The 16,564-nt window shown below is 52.0% G+C and overlaps 1 protein-coding gene across 1 annotated transcript; it reads left to right on the forward strand.

Annotated features, from left to right (window-relative positions):
* Positions 1–98: 98 nt before the first annotated feature.
* On the forward strand, positions 99–14,245 carry CCT5 (chaperonin containing TCP1 subunit 5). The gene is made up of 11 exons (XM_059173634.1): positions 99–291; positions 3,386–3,446; positions 3,978–4,142; positions 5,490–5,688; positions 7,293–7,485; positions 7,565–7,714; positions 9,979–10,098; positions 11,352–11,537; positions 12,110–12,247; positions 12,694–12,874; positions 13,872–14,245. The coding sequence occupies exons 1-11, from the start codon at positions 187–189 to the stop codon at positions 13,997–13,999; spliced, it is 1,626 nt and encodes a 541-aa protein (XP_059029617.1). The 5' UTR covers positions 99–186; the 3' UTR covers positions 14,000–14,245.
* The last annotated feature ends 2,319 nt before the right edge of the window (positions 14,246–16,564 follow it).

The following is a 16,564-nucleotide window of genomic DNA, read 5'->3' on the forward strand; positions in this document are numbered from 1 at the left end:
TTCCTAAGGCCTCTGATTCCAGAAGGTACTGTCTGGCGTCAAAGTGGTCTCGGCTGAAAAATAAGTCTCAGGCGGCCGGGTCTGCGCCTGCGCGCATCGTTAGCGCCCTCCCGCGAGCGGAAGGCGTGTGCTCAGTTCCGGAGCGGTCGCCACCGGTTGGGGGAAACTACCGACGGCTGCTGCACCATGGCGTCGGTCGGGACCCTCGCCTTCGATGAATATGGGCGCCCTTTCCTCATCATCAAGGATCAGGATCGCAAGTCTCGTCTTATGGGACTTGAGGCTCTCAAGGTAGCGGGACGGACGCGGCCGGTGTCTTAAGGGGAGGCGGCCTGAGCCCGTGGCTCTGCGCCTGCGCCAGCCCAGGAGCGGCTCCGCCATGTGCTCCCGGGGAGGGTCGGGGAACCCGGGCCCGTCCCCGGCCCTGCACCCCGCTCCTTGAGCTGGGGCGAGGCCGGCGTAGAAGCCTTTAATCCCGGTTTGGGGGTTGGGGCGGAGCCGCTGGCGCCCCTCGGCGTTGGGTGGGGCGGCTCGGTGCTAGACCGCGCGCGCCTCGGTCGACGGTCCGGTCCGGACCCCCGCATCGCGTTTCCTTCGGGAAGGCGCAGGGAGGGTGTTCTCTGCCCGCCGGGCCGGGGGAGAAGCAACGGCCCCCAAAGGATGGGGCTCCCTTTTTTGGTCACTTCTTAGAGGCGTCGTCGTTCACAACGTATTTCATTTCTCAGCGCCTTCCTACAAGGCGGGATGCGGGATGTGGTGTCGCAAAGACGGATCGCGTGTTTTCTTTCTTAAGTAAGGAAATACCAGCGCCGGGGGAAGATGCAGGGAACACGAGGCAGCGTGTGACTAGCATCTCCCTTGTGGATGTGGATGACAGGCGGAGGGTGGGTGGGCGGCTGTGCTGAATGGGACAGAGTAGCCTTTGGGGGAGAGGGGACAGCAAAGGGCAAAAGGCTGGGCAGGAAAACGCGACGCATTGTAGGGGGACAGAGCAGCGTGGGTTTGATGGAGCCCCGTCTCGTGCAGGTTCACAGCATTTCCCCCAACGTGGAAGCCTGAGTGCCTCATAGTCAAGATGTTAATCCTCCTCCAAGGGAGGGGAGCCAGGAAGGGGGTCTCAGCAGAACCGCAGTTCAGGTAGAACTGTACTTTAGGAAGTGGGGTCTGGTGGAGGAAAGGGAACAGGAAGGACCAGAGGAATTAAACCAAAGGCAGGAGTGCAGGTGAGAAAGTCGTCGGACATTGAGAGAAAATGCAGGGGAAGCTTTGAGAGGACCCAGACTTCTTTCGGGTTTATTAAAGTGAGATCGCATCACCAGGTCTGAGGTGTCTCTGGTCACCTGGTGTCTTTGTGTCTTAAACAAGCGAAGAAACCGTGCAGTTCTCTCACTGACTGTTGCACAATGTCTCCGAACCTCGTTTCTCAGTGGGGGTAGTACACCTCCCTCAGGTTGAGGATGAGGGTTACATGGGGTCACTTCAGAAGGGGCCAGGGCTCAGGGAGGTGTGGTGCAGCTTAGCATTGAGGAATGGGGCTGTGATTCAAGCTCACCTCTGGCAGACGCCAAAGCCAATGGTCTAAAGCCAGAGTTCTCAGCATTGGCATTGTTAATATTTGAGGGGCCAGGTCATTCTTCTTGAGCAGCACTCAGTCCATGCCAGTAGCAGCTCCCACCCCATTTGTTACGACTCAAGATGTCTGCAGGCACTGCCGGATGTCTGCCGAGGGACAAAACCATCCCCGCTCAAGAATTGCTTACCTAGGGTGCCTGGGTGGCTCAGTGGGTTAAGCCTCCACCTTTGGCTCAGATCATGATCCCAAGGTACTGGGATTGAGTCCCACATTGCTCTGCTCAGCAGGGAGCCCGCTTCCCCCTCTGTCTGCCTACTTGTGATCTTTCTCTCTGTCAAATGAATAAATAAAATCTTTAAAAAAAAAAAAAAGCTTACCTGTGGTGATTATCCTTTTAAAATTCCATTACACAGACAAATCTGTCATTGTGTATTTTTTTTAGGATTTTATTTATTTGTTATCGCTTCTCGGCTTTTTGGCTAAGATCAGGTGAAGATTTTATTTATTTATTTGACAGAAATCACAAGTAGTGAGAGAGGAGAAAGCAGACTCCCTGCTGAGCAGGGAGCCCAATGCGGGGCTCCATCCCAGGACTCTGAGACCATGACCTGAGCCAAAGGCAGAGGCCTAACCCTCTGAGCCACGAAAGTGCCCCTGTCAATGTGTATTTTAATGATGACCTGGATTTTCACAGATCTGTGAAGTTTGACTTTTCTTTTTTTTCTTTAAGATTTTATTTATCTATTTGACAGAGAGATTACAAGTAGGCAGAGAGAGAAGGGGAAGCAGGCTCTCCGCTGAGCAAAAAGCTGGATGCGGGGCTCCATCCCAGGACCCTGGGATCATGACCTGAGCTGAAAGCAGTGGCTTAATCCACTGAGCCACCCAGGCGCCCCAAGTTTGACTTTTCTTACCTGTCTGGTGGATGAGCCAGGAGGGCTTCACAGAGCGTGTGTGTTTGAACTTCTTTGAAAGTTGGTCAGGGTTTTGATGAGCCGAGTACCTTCTATGCACTGTACTCTTTCAAGGGTCAGAGGGCGTATGTAGAAAATAAGAGTGGACCATCGTCACCGGAAGGGGAACTAGCTCTCAGGTTGTGAAGGGCATTGGAGGAAATGCTGAAGCTTTCAGACTTCAGTGTTGAAGCACTAGGACGTCATTTAAGGTTTGCAGACCAGCAGACAACATGTTTGAGAAAGATGGATGGATTAGCTGGATGTTGGATGACTAAAGGATCGGAAGTAAGATGAGAGACCCTGGATTTCTGTAGGGTCCTCTGGATCCAGAGGCGACAGCAAGACTGGGAGCAAAGGAAACAACATTATGTGTGCAAACAGGAAAGGGATAATCTTGGCACATGCCAAGGGTGGCTTTTCTCACGGGCCATGTACTGGCTCAGCCGCGGAAGAGAATGGTACAGCTCCGCAGTACTCTGTGACGTGGAAGTTCAAGGTGCTGCACAGGGACATCTGGACTCTCTGCATGAGGTTAGCGTGGCAGAATGGTCTCACAAGGCCTGTCCGGTCGGACACCCGTGCTCTCGGCTGTGAAATGGGGCAGGTAGGAGAACCTGCCTCCTAGACGTGCTGAGTTAAAGCACTAGCTTCCAGTTCTTCTACGTAAGAATGGTCTACTCAAGCTGGTGTTGGTGAAGGTTACCACACTACACCTGTGTGTTGACTTATAAATGCAGAAGCTTCTAGAGAGTAGAAACTGTGTATAATTAGATGTTATAATCATTAGTTGTATGGTTTTAACTTAAAATTGTAGGTAACTTGAACATTTGTTTTTTCTGTTTATTTCATTTTTTAGTCTCATATCATGGCGGCAAAGGCTGTAGCAAATACCATGAGAACATCACTTGGACCAAATGGTAAGAGACTATCATTCCGTGTTTTTTGACAAATACTATCAATTACAGACCGTTGCTGGAATCCTTTTAGAAAGTTGGGACATGGAGCAGGGGACATCCTGGGACCCGACGCTAACACACTTGTTCTGTGTGCTCTGGGCTTTCAACATAATTATAATCGTAGGTGCATATGGTTTCACGTCAGGGGTTTTTTCTCCCTTTTCACCTCATTTCGTTAGCATTTTCCCAATTGTAGTCGTCCCTTTTGATGATTAATGTTACATTTAGTGACGCTTCCTTTTTTCTCCCATTTCTCTGGTTTTAGCCCTTTGGATTGCTTCCCGTGTCCTGCTTTGTGTTTGCCAACCTAAGACTGTCTGCATGTAGATACTCTTTCATGTAGTTAAATTGTTAAAATAAGTTCTAGAAATAGGGAATGAGTCAAGAAGCCTAACTTTATAATTTTTGTACAGATTTTGTTTTTGTTCTTTTCCCTAATGCCGTCTTAAACATTGCCACCTAATGCCTTCTTAAACATTGCCGTCTTTCTAGGACTTGATAAAATGATGGTGGACAAGGATGGCGACGTGACGGTCACAAACGACGGCGCCACCATTCTGAGCATGATGGATGTCGATCACCAGATTGCCAAGCTGATGGTGGAGCTGTCCAAATCCCAGGATGATGAAATCGGAGATGGCACCACGGGGGTGGTTGGTAAGAAAGCACAATAGCCTTTCTAACACCCCATTTCAGACATAGTAGTTAAAATCGCATATACCTGCCAAAAATACTTAACTGTGCATCAGATGTGAGGAGACTGTTGTGCAAGTCCAAGTTGAAGGACATGGTCAATCCAAGGCCCAAAAGTCCTTTTCCTGGAAGAACAAGAAGGGGTTGGGGCAGCATTAAACAGCTGTTCTAAATCAAGGGAGCCAGAGAGAAATGGCACCCAGATGAGTGCGTAACATGTGATTGGCTGTGGGTGCTTTGTTGTTCTCTTTGTTTTTGTTTTGTTTAACTGTGAGGGATGTTTGGGGTATATGGGGGGCCTGTGGAATGCACATTGTAGAATAGTACCCCGTTAACTTTCCTGAGCGTGGCAGTTACGTTATAGTGCTGTGGGAGAATGCCTTTATACCCGGAGTCGACGCTCAGGTACGTAGGGGTGACACATTGTGATGTTCCCCACTAACGGTCACAGAGTTGAACAGAATTACTTGTGTGTATTCGTAGAGAAATGTGGCAGAATGGTGTTAGTGAGTAAACTATTCATTTTTCTATTCTCACATTTTCTCCTGATGGTCTGAAATACTTAAAAGTTGAGGAAGCCGAAGAGGGAAATAGCTGTAATGTTACCTTTTCTGCAGATGAGATTTGAATTCATTTATTCAACAAATATTTTGGATGTACTTGGAGTGTTAATTTTTAGATCATCTTATCACGAACAAATTCTACAGATTAGAAATCCCTGGCCTGGGAGGGGCACTTGGCTGGCTCACTTGGTAGATGGTGCAGTTCCTGATCTCAGGGTTGTAAGTTAGCAGCCCATGTTGGGTGTGGGGATTACTTTAAAAAATCTGGGGGCACCTGGATGGCTCAGTTACGTGTCTGCCTTCGGCTCAGGTCGTGATCCCAGGGTCCTGAGACTGAGCCCCGCATCAGGCTCCCTGCTCGGTGGGGAGTTCGCTTCTCCTTCTGCTTCTCCCCCTTATTCATGATCTTTTTCTCTCTCTGAAGAAAAATCTTTAAATAAATAAAATAAATCCTAAAAAAAGAAATTCTTGACCCAGGAAATACAGGAGATTTTTGTCCTTACAAAAACGTTTTTAGGTTGTGTTTCTCCGTTACATTCTGTCCATCACCGAGAGTTCAGCGCCCATTTATAAGGGGAGAGCCATAGATCTTTCCTAAAATCAAAACCAGAATCTCTCTTAAAATACCTCTGTCCCCGAGGTACTTTTAATTCCAGAGCTTTCCTGCTTGTAGGGTTAGCAGCTAACCAGTATCGATCCTAGAAGCTTTGGCGTTTTCCTGACTGGTTGTGCACTGTCCTGTCCACAGTCCTGGCCGGTGCCCTGCTGGAGGAGGCCGAGCAGCTGCTGGACCGCGGCATTCACCCGATCAGGATCGCCGACGGCTACGAGCAGGCCGCCCGCATTGCTATCGAGCACCTGGACAAGATCAGCGATAGTGTCCTCGTGGACATGAAGGACACTGAGCCCCTGATCCAGACCGCCAAGACCACGCTGGGCTCCAAAGTGTACGTTCACGGTAGAGCGCCACCGTTGGCACTTGTGGCAGAAGCCAAACGTGTGGGCTTGTTGCTAAAGACGTCCTTCTGAGGCCGCTGGTAGCCTCGTACTCGTTCCATGTCCTGCGTTCAGTTTCTGTTACTTTGGTCTGCTTCGTTTGTAATACAGATACAGTCACATGTGTCTTGGAAAGTGGAGTTCCAGGCTTGGGTGGTAAATCCTGTCCAGTATTTGTGAGCGAGGCTCTTTAATTCAGCAGGATAGGTCCTCCTTGGGCAGTGTCAGTTTTCAAAACACTCACCATTTCTTCGCTTTTAAAATGACTTTTAAAAAGCCATTTAGGGGGAGGGGCTCCTCTTCTCATATATTCAACAAGCAAGTTACTGGTTCAGAGTTTTAATTTAGTAAGAAGGGACAGTCTTGAAATTGACTTATTTGGGGTGTTCTCCGCCTTTGCCGAATGCTTGCTGTTTGCCAGGCCTGCTGCCGTGTCTTGGGGGCTCAGAGACACAGTTCCTGCCCCTGGAGACTCAGCAGCCTCAGCCAAAGAACACACTCATTTACACAGTAATAGAGATTTACTGGCTCTTGCCGTGATGTAGGATAAAAGTCTGGCCTGAGGTACTTTATTATACTAGTTATTTTGAATCAAGATAAGTGTGAGAAATGATTTAATTACTAATTTGTGTACGTGGTAGTTTCAGCGAAAAGGAAGTTAGAGTCGACTTGGTGTCAGGGCGAGTGCAACAGAAAGTGTTGTTGCTCCTTCTATCCCCCAGGGAAAGGCCTCTACCACAGTGCTGTGCTAGGTGCCTCTGTCGTGCCAGTGCTGGGTGCGGAGACTGGCTGTCCGGAGGAATGGCCTCGGCCCCAAGCCCCGCACTGTCTTCCTCCCGGAAGGCAGGTGTTACCCTTACCCAGAATGCACGGATCTCGTGTTACGGCTTTATAAGCTGGCCTGGCTCCATCTGCAGGGCTTCACAAAGTCGAGCACACATCGGTCTTAAGTACCAAGGTGTTCAAAACAACCAATAATGGCCAAATATATGTTGTGTAATGCAAAATACTGTAGATCCCCCTAGTTAGTATACTAAAAACTCTCAAATGACTTCATGGTTCTGCTTCTCTCAAAAATGACTCAAGATTTCTGGCTCTGTGTTCAGGTACTAAATTTCCATGCAGTTTTTCCAGAACCAGAAGTAAATTTATTGAGCAGTCTGTTCCGATATTTTAAAGGTTTCAGAAAAGATAACCACTACTGCCACCCCCCCAAGTCCGTAACTGATGTTGGCGGAAGTTCCCACAAGAGTAGCAGTCGGCGGGTCAGGCTCTCGCTTCTTACCAAGCGCATCACCTCATTCAGACAGGATGTCGTGGCTTTCCCTGTCCCTGTTACAGGTTTCTCTGGGGTCTGTGGGGCCTAGAGTAGGAAGCCCTGCCCCAGGCTTGGAAAGCACAGGTTCTGGTGGCACTGCTGGCTACAGCCTCTGAAACGTCACTAGTTTAATGAGATGTACCTGAGGGACCACGTTGTGTCACGTGTCCAGCGTCGGTTACAGTCGTTGCCGGCGAATGTGGACGGTTTCTTGGGCTCCCCCCCCCCCCCGCCCAGGGTGAACAGCTGTCACCGGCAGATGGCCGAGATCGCCGTAAACGCCGTCCTCACCGTGGCCGACATGCAGCGCCGGGACGTGGACTTCGAGCTCATCAAAGTGGAAGGCAAAGTGGGCGGCAGGCTGGAAGACACCAAACTCCTCAAGGGCGTGATCGTGGACAAAGATTTCAGTCACCCGCAGATGCCCAAAGTAAGTCCGCGCCCCTCGGCCCCCTGCGGCTTTGTCACGCACGCGCACCCACGCCCTCAGGGCTTCTCTGTCCCCGCAGCAAGTGGAGAACGCCAAGATCGCCATCCTCACGTGTCCGTTCGAGCCGCCGAAGCCGAAGACCAAGCACAAGCTGGACGTGACGTCTGTGGAGGACTACAAGGCCCTCCAGAAGTACGAGAAGGAGAAGTTCGAGGAGATGATCCAGCAGGTGGGTCTGGCGTGGCCGTCAGTAGCATTCAGGCCCCCGCGGGCCGTGCTGGGTGAGCTGCGGGTGGTCCGTGGTGGAGGCCGCAGGGCGCCCGCCTGCACGACCTGGGTCCCTTGCCGTGTGGCCACAGCTGGCGTGTTGGCAGCAGGCACCCCCCTTCCTTCGGTTCTGAGTCAGGAAAGTAACAAACGTCCACCCTGAGAGGAATCCGGGGGCACCAGGCACGGAAAGGCTCTCACGGAGGCAAGTGAGCCGATCCTGGCTTAGCACCGTAGCGCAGGCAGTGCCTGGAAGAGCAGCCGGCCGGCTCGGGGCCGCGCTCTTCATGTCCCCTGCCGGCCTTCCCAGACACCTTTGCTGGTCCGAGCACGGTCCAGATGACTTCAGTACAGCTTCGCGTGCCCACGGCCCCTGCCCCTGACTGGGAGGGAGGAGTGACTGAGGAGCAGGAGTCGCCCTGGAGCACAGTGAGTAACGACTCCTGCTCTTGGCTCGCCTCCTGCTCTTGGCTCGCGTGAGTCCGAGAACTGTAGACGCCTTAACCAGCTCTTCTGTGGCTGTTAGCGTCTTACGTGTGCGTGACCCTGACAGTGGCTCCTCTTCGGAATCCTGTCCTTGGGTGTGTACAGCGTCCGCACCCTGAACGTGAACGCTACTAGGGTGTGACAGACACCCTAGAAGCTATCATGACCTCTTTGTTCGTGGAAGTATTTGGATTCACCTGCTCTTACGTGATCTGTGTCTACCATATGCCAGGCGCTGTTGTATGTGCCTGAGATATATCAGGGAATAAAGCAGAGTTCTGGCTCTTGAGGCAGAAGGGGAAGGTGAGTAGGAGCTCTGTGAAGGACACTGGTCAGAGAAAACCTCTCTCGGGAGGTGACTCGTGGCCAGAGACGTAAGCAAAGTAAGAGCGCTATGTATCTGGGTGGAGAGCATTCCAGGCGGAGGTAAAAGTGGGCATGGGCAGCATGTGCAGAGGTCTTGAGGCAGGAACATGGTTGGCATGTGCAGGGAACAGCAAGGCTGAGAGGTGGGAGAATGCTGGCAGGAGTTTGTAAATTAAGACCCATTATCTGGGCTACAGGACTGCCGTGGAAAGGCCAGCCAAGGTGCACTGGGCACAAAAGTGGCAGAAATTAGGACCAGGGGAGTTGGATGGAGCATGTTGGTACATGTGTGGGTTGCCAGGAATGTGACAGGACTAGAGGCTAACGTTCTAAAGAGAGTTGGCCACAGAGGAATGTTGTCGTTAGTTGTGGGGACCAAGAACTACCCCCTTCTATTTTGAGCACATGGGAGGGAAAACCAGCCGTTTGAGGAGCAATACTGAGGCCGATGGATCTCAGGGCACAGTCAGGGTTTGTTCACAGCAGGAATGTGCCAGAAGCAGTACAAGAACAAGGGGGCTGTTATCAGACTGAGTTCCCGAGGGTCAGGGACTAGAAGCAGAGAGCTGGTGATGGAAGATTCAGGAGGCTTGGGTGCTGTGAGGCATGGCCTAGCCACCACAGGTGACCGCCAAGGGCAGGATGCACAGACGGTTCTGGTCACTGCTGCCTTCCCGGGACAAATGGCTTAGCCATCTGCAGGGATGGGAGGCAGGATCACCTCTGTGCGCCCCTGAGGTAGTGTGTTAATCCACAGAGGGTGGTGCACTTGAGTGAGGAAAGCACGGGGGGAGAACGTGTCTCGAAGATGCTGTTTCTCTTATATACACACACGAGTGAACTTGCCTCACCGGTATCTGTGGCGAAAGACAGCTGTCCTCCCGGGTCGGGGGCCGTGCTCACAAACCTTGTTGACGCGTCTTTGTTTTATTTCCCTGTAGCCACGGGGTTCAGCATTCCTGACTCTTAAAGCATCGTTTACAAACTGAAGTGATTCCAGGGGTGCCTGGAGGGCTCAGTCAGTTGAGCACCCCACTCTTGATTTTGGCCCAGGTCGTGATCTCAGGGTGGTGGGATCGAGCCCCGTGTCGGGCTCTGCACTCAGCTCAGAGTCCACTTGGGATCCTCCCCCTCCCCCACGCGTGCACTTGTACGCGCTCCATCTCTTGAATAAATCTTTAAAAAAAAAAACTGCAGTGATTCCCGTTGATAACCTGTTCATTGTTTGGAATTTGGGCCTGACAGAAGGTAGACGCTTGGGTGTTTCTCCTCTTTTCTGTGCTTTGTTTCAGTGCACACCCCGCTGTGTATCCCAGCTTTCTTCAAGCACAGGGAACACCTCTACTGACATGACTGTGGCATTTTTTCCCTCAGATTAAAGAAACAGGGGCTAATCTAGCTATTTGCCAGTGGGGCTTCGACGACGAAGCGAATCATCTGCTGCTTCAGAATAACCTGCCTGCGGTTCGCTGGGTGGGAGGACCCGAAATAGAGGTAGGACGCGCGTGCACAGACTCCTACGGACGCAGGGGCTGAGCTCACGGTCCCCGGTGTCTTGGGGCTGCTTTTTTTTTTTCCCCCTTAATAAACATATATTTTTATTCTCAGGGGTACAGGTCTGTGAATCACCAGATTTACACACTTAACAGCACTCACCATAGCACATACCCTCCCCAATGTCCATAACCCAGCCACCCTCCCCCTCCCCCAGCAACCCTCAGTTTGCTTTGTGAGATTAAGAGTGTCTTACGGCTTGTCTCCCTCCTTTCCTACCTCCAGAAACCCCCACGTTGCATCTCCACTTCCTCATATCCGGGAGATCATATGATAGTTGTCTTATTCTGACTGACTTATTTCGTTAAGCATAATATCTTTAGTTCCATCCACATCATCACAAATACAAGATTTCACTTCTTTTGATGGCTGCATAGTATTCCATTGTGTATCTATACCCCATCTTTATCCATTCATCTGTAGATGGACATCTAGGTTCTTTCCATAGTTTGGCTATTGTGGACATTGCTGCTATAAACATTCGGGTGCACGTGCCCCTTCGGATCACTACGTTTGCATCTTTAGGGTAAATACCCAGTAGTGCAGTTGCTGGGTCATAGGGTAGCTCTATTTTCAACTTTTTGAGGAACCTCCATGCTGTTTTCCAGAGTGGCTGCACCGGCTTGCATTCCCACCAACAGTGTAGGGGAGGGTTCTTGGGGCTGCTTTGATAGCACTTGTGCCAAGGCTCCATAGGTTAGGGGAGGGGGGCTTGGGGCGGGGAGTAGGAAAGTGCCAGAATCTTTTTTTATTTATAAAAACATAAATTGTTACAAGAATAGCACAGCTGGGTAGTTCTGGTGTCCTTGGTTTTCAGAAATGCTCTCCATCTGTCATCCCACTTGGCGCTCTGAGGCAGGAAGCCCTGTCTTAGCCACTTCCATGTCAGCTGCGTGCTGACGGCCACCCCACATGTGGTCTGTGCCCAGACACACACGGCCTCTGGCCTTCACCGTGGCCAGGAGTTCTGGGGAGGATGTGCCAGGGTGATGGGGCCCGACCAAGACATCAGCCCTTCAAACCACACTGAATGACACGGTTTTTTGGGTTGACCTTGACTTTCTGGGCAAGTGTGGGTTAGGACTTGGATGCATGATGTAGCCTAGGCTAGATAGAGCTTGGCTCATGTGTGGTCTGATTGGAGAAGTTCAGTGCTCACCAGCTCTTCTTTCCTCCTGGCGCGCCCCGCCTAGCTGATCGCCATCGCGACGGGAGGCCGCATCGTGCCGCGGTTCTCGGAGCTCACCTCGGAGAAGCTGGGCTTTGCCGGGCTTGTGAAAGAGATCTCCTTCGGGACCACTAAGGACAAAATGCTGGTCATCGAGCAGTGTAAGAACTCCAGGGCAGTGACCATTTTCATCAGAGGAGGAAATAAGATGGTGAGGCTCCAGTTCCTTGTCTTGTGTTTCATCCGCTTCTGGCATACGGTTTGGCTTTGCCTGTCAGGTGTTTAACTGAGACACGATTGCTTACCGGGATATGAAATGATCAGGACTTACCAGGGAATGAAATTATCAAAGACCTTGTTCCATTGTTAATCTACAAGGTACACTGGTTTTTGAGTCACTTAAGTGAAAGTAGGGAACCCACCTAAATAACCACGGTAATCTCTCCCTTCTCCGAGAAGGGGTATTTGTTGCATCGTGATTATTTAAACGGTGAAGCTTTTCTTGGTCAGTTTTGGATTTTCTGACCCCTTCCCTCGGTCGTGGGTCTCAGAATGAGTCTGTGGCTGCCTCTGTGTGGTTCTAACTATATTATGGAGAGGAGAGGGAGGGTAGAGGTAGAAACCATCTGGTAACGAACATTCTAGTGTGTTCTCTCCATTTGTTCTTAACCTGGACCGTTTTAATGGGGTGGTAGTAGTACTTCCAGTGCCCAGCAAACACGGCCAGACGGCTGGCTCTAGACACATGTGGTAGCGGTAACTGAGGCAAAACTTCTTCCCTAGATCATCGAGGAGGCCAAGCGATCCCTTCACGACGCTCTGTGTGTCATCCGGAATCTCATCCGCGACAACCGCGTGGTGTATGGCGGGGGCGCCGCCGAGATCGCGTGTGCACTGGCAGTGAGCCAGGAGGCCGACAAGGTAGAGCCCGAGCGGGGCTTCTGGGCTCGGGCAGGGATGGTCGCGGTGCCGCCAACAGAGCGTCGTAGCCGTGGGTGCCCAGCGTCTGGTCTGGGATGCTCACCATGTTCGTGTCCAAAACTCAGTATTCTCCGCCCCCTGCGGCCATTCCGGCCTTTACAGTTCCTCTCCAGTCACGGAATGGTATTCGAAGCTCCGGGTTAATTGGCCATCGTAACTAAAACTAAAGTAGGGAGAGCTGATGCGAGACTTCTCTCGTGGGTGTCCCTTTTCTCCCTCCATAGTGACAGCTACGTACTCTGCTAGATTAAAAATAGGACTGCCTGTTGTTGGTAGAGCTCTGCGTGAGTTGGGTTTTCAAAGTGTGCGGTTTAATTACGTTTCCAAAGTGCTGGCCTCTTGGTCCTTGCTGCCAAGCTTGCGAACTGCGCCCCCGTCCCTTCCAGTGCCCGACGCTGGAGCAGTACGCCATGCGGGCGTTCGCCGACGCGCTGGAGGTCATCCCCATGGCCCTTTCTGAAAACAGCGGCATGAATCCCATCCAGACGATGACCGAAGTCCGGGCCAGACAAGTGAAGGAAATGAACCCCGCTCTGGGGATCGACTGTTTGCACAAGGGCACAAACGGTGAGGAGCCCGCCCGACCCGGAGGGGCTGCGTTGGGTGGAAATCGAGCGATTCCTGCTGACTGCGGGGCATCTGGTGCACAGCGTGAACTTATCCTGTCTTCTCAAGTACTTAGAGGCTCAGTAGGTCCCGAGTTTCAGAAAGTTTTATTCGATTACTTAGGAGTTGGTTAGACTGCTGGTCCTGGCAACAGAGGACTAATTTTAATAACCGAAGTATAAGGTGCTGTTTTTATATCAAAGGGGATTCCCATTTCAGTCCTTGGTTTCACAAAAACAGTTCCCAGCTTTCTCTTTTACACAGGTGTGTGTCAGGTAGGTTCTGGGTGTCCTGGGAAGCAGCTCTGAAGCGGACTTGGTGTTCTCCGAGGATCCTGGGGTCTGCGTCCACACATTGCAGGGTGTTTTCCTGTCCTGTGCGGTCGCTGCTGGGGCTTCAAGCATGAGCTTGCGGAAGCTAATTGGAATGGTGGTGCTCATGGTTCTGGGACTAGCAAGGCTGTGTCCAGAGATCCACATTCTCCCAAGCCTGGAATCTGAGGATTTGTGCTTTTACTTGGAACGACAGCTGTGCTGTGGTTTTCATGTTCACAGCCAGCAGGTTTTAATAACCGTAGCGACTCTTTGTCAGATAATTAAATTTGTTTTTAATTTGCATGCCTCGTTCTGTTGATGTTTTTAATTTTTAGGCCTTTTTTGTAATTATTTATGTGAGTAGCGAATACTTTTTGGAGCGAGACGTGTCTTCAAGGTTTTATGTGGGTGCCCAGCACTTGGGCTTGTCAATGGAGAGAGGTTCCCCCCCCCCCCACCCGCAGCTTTCTGGCACCCAGGTTCAAGTTCCAGTGTCCTTGGAGATCTTCTTCCTCTGAAAGTGTAACTAGGACTGGGGGCTTCTTCCAGATTTGTACTTTTTTTTAAGTTTTATTGTGAGTCTGTGAATGAGAACAAGTTATTAATATAAAATATATTTAGGATAATGTGTTTGTATTTTGCAGATATGAAGCAGCAGCATGTCATAGAAACTTTGATTGGCAAAAAGCAGCAGATCTCTCTTGCAACGCAAATGGTGAGAATGATCTTGAAGATCGATGACATCCGGAAGCCTGGAGAGTCTGAAGAATAAGGGGAAAATGGAGACTAAATGCAGTGAGGCCCCCCGCCGTGGCGGAATAAAGGGGTGTCTGGTGGCGCATCTGCAGTTGTTACGGTCTCCTTCCCAGACCCTGCGGGTGCTGCTGTAATAAATAGAAAACTCTTTGGTACCTGCGGTTTTCCGTGCTCAGAGACTCATGCCAGCGGATGTGCTGTTGCGCGGGCTTCTGTGTATGTCCTATTAAAGCGGGCTCTCCGGCCCACCACTGTCTCCTTCCTCTGCAGGAAACTCCCGACTGTCATTCAAACGCTGCCTGGATGAGGGGGTTCAAGTGGGTCTTTTTTTCAATCTGTAGGTACATTTAACAGCTTAAAACATTGAGCCTGTGCTACAGATGCCGTGGACTGTGGGCTCAATCCTGTGAAGTGTGTTTTAGGGCCTCAGCAGATGTAGAGACCCGTGGGAGGGGAGAGTGGGAAACCACGAGATGGCAGGGTGGCCTGAGTGCTCCTATCCCAGAGCCACACAGCGAGCGTAGGATGAGATTCCCGTGGTCCCCAGGGAATCACGTGACCCAGGTCCCACGCCGCCTGCAGGAACTCAGAAGAGCCTCAGAGCCCCACCAGGGTCTCCATTGGGACAGAACTCGGGGAGGTTAGAGTGGGTTGAGTGGAAGGAAGGGCACCATGGCTCCCATTCCCAGGTGGACCAGTGTCTCTTACCTAAAGTGACAGTGGCTAATGTGACCTAGCCCATAGCAGAGGCCAGTCCTTTTTCTGAGAGTCGGGGCTAGCCTCGAACTGCTCTCATCTCCTGGCTGGGGAGCAGTAGAGCTGGGTCGAACCCCGGGTGGCCTGACCCCAGGGGCCCCTCCTCCCCATGCCATTTTGCCCCATGTATGGTTCTCTAGATTCCGTTTTTCTGGAGGAGAATTTACTTACAAGCCACCAGGGGGAGAGGAATCCTTATGGGACCAGTCAGATAACCAGAATCAAAAGGTCACTTGTCTACACTGACTTCAGTGAAGGTTCAGAATTGCCTCTCTCAGCCTGGAAGCTGTTGGGTTATATTTCTTCTCTGTGACTGCGCTGGTGGTTTGGCAAAGCAAGTGGCCTACAGGCTTGGGAGTGAGTGCTGGTTGTGGGGGACAGTCTGGTTCTGAAAGCTGACACGGGTGCCTGCAGGGCTCAGTCGGGTAAGCATCTGCCTTCGGCTCAGGTCTGATTCCCAGGGTCCTGGGATCGATCGAGCCCTAAGCCGGGCTCCACACTCAGCTTGGAGTCTGCTTCTCCCTCTGTCCCTCACCCCTACTTGTGCTCACTCGCACACACATGCAATCAGATGAAGAGAAGAAAACAAAAACCTACTGCACGTAGAACCTGGTTATGCGTTTCATTTTCAAGCAGTACAGTAGCACTATTATAATCTGTACTACTAGACTCTGGGTGTGGAGTCCAGTCAGACCCACCTCACAGGGACTGATTCCTGCCTGCAGACATCACAGCACCTCGCTCTGGACTGGTCTCCCCTGAAGGGGTCCGTGGTTGTCTGAGAGGAGCCACTGAATGAACCACTCCCTAGCAGCGTGGGTCTCACACGCATCCCTGGTTGGTTTGGGGGCCGAGAAACGACTCGGCCTCTGAACAGAAGAATCCACAGAGGCAGCTCGCCAGCCTGACGGCGCTCCGTCTGAGGACCTCAAGATAACACGCCACCTTTCTTACTTGCCAGTTACAATCCTTGTCAAGTTAGGGTCTTTTTTTTTTTTTTTAATGTATAACACAGGACATTTATCTCTGTGCTCGAATGAGGATACCGGGCCAGGGAAACCAGTTTCTGTGAGATGGAGAGGACCCGGAGTCTGGAATAGCCGACATTGGGACCCAGGCTCCGGGGGTGCGGGGGCCCTGGCCGGGGCTGCCTTCAGCTGTGAAGTCACCTGCTGCTCAGCAGACTTTGCGAACGTGGGGCCTTCCTGCCGGGCCGGCTTGCCTAATCCTGACCACCGGACAGGTCCCAGAGAGCTGGCCCCGCTGTTCAGGGTCCCCCCCCGGTGCTCCAGCGCCCACTGTCTACGCACGGCAAGAGTGACCCGAGGCAGAGGACCCCTGGGCCAGACGCCCGCACCAGACCGCGACCGGCACGCTGGCCACCTCATACGCTAGCGGGTTTATTCGGTGTTCGTGAGGTGGCCTGGTCTCCTGACAAGCAACCCCTCAAAGTACCGCTGCTTCCGGGAGGCCCGAGGCCAGCGTGTCTGTGGACGGGCCCGCCCAGGAAGGCCGCTCTCCGACGGGGGGAACTTGCCCAAGCTACGCGGACGCGGGGCCCTCAGCTCCCAGCCTGGAGTGCAGCCGCCTGACGTCCCCTGCCACAGCAGGTGGCACACCTGCTCGCAGCTCACGTGACGTCCCCGTACTTGAAAGGCCGCCGACCTGCTTCCACTTCCCCAGAGGGATGCAGAGAGTCTGGACCTGTGGCAGATCATCATCGTTCAGGCTTCTAGAAAAAAGTGCTACAGGTGGTGGCTTGAACGTTGCTCTCACACCTCTGGAGGCTGGGAGTCCCAGACAGAAGGATGGGGTCTTGGGAAAG

The sequence above is a fragment of the Mustela lutreola genome, chromosome 5 (genome assembly GCF_030435805.1).
Source record: "Mustela lutreola isolate mMusLut2 chromosome 5, mMusLut2.pri, whole genome shotgun sequence".
Classification (NCBI taxonomy): Eukaryota; Metazoa; Chordata; class Mammalia; order Carnivora; family Mustelidae; genus Mustela; species Mustela lutreola.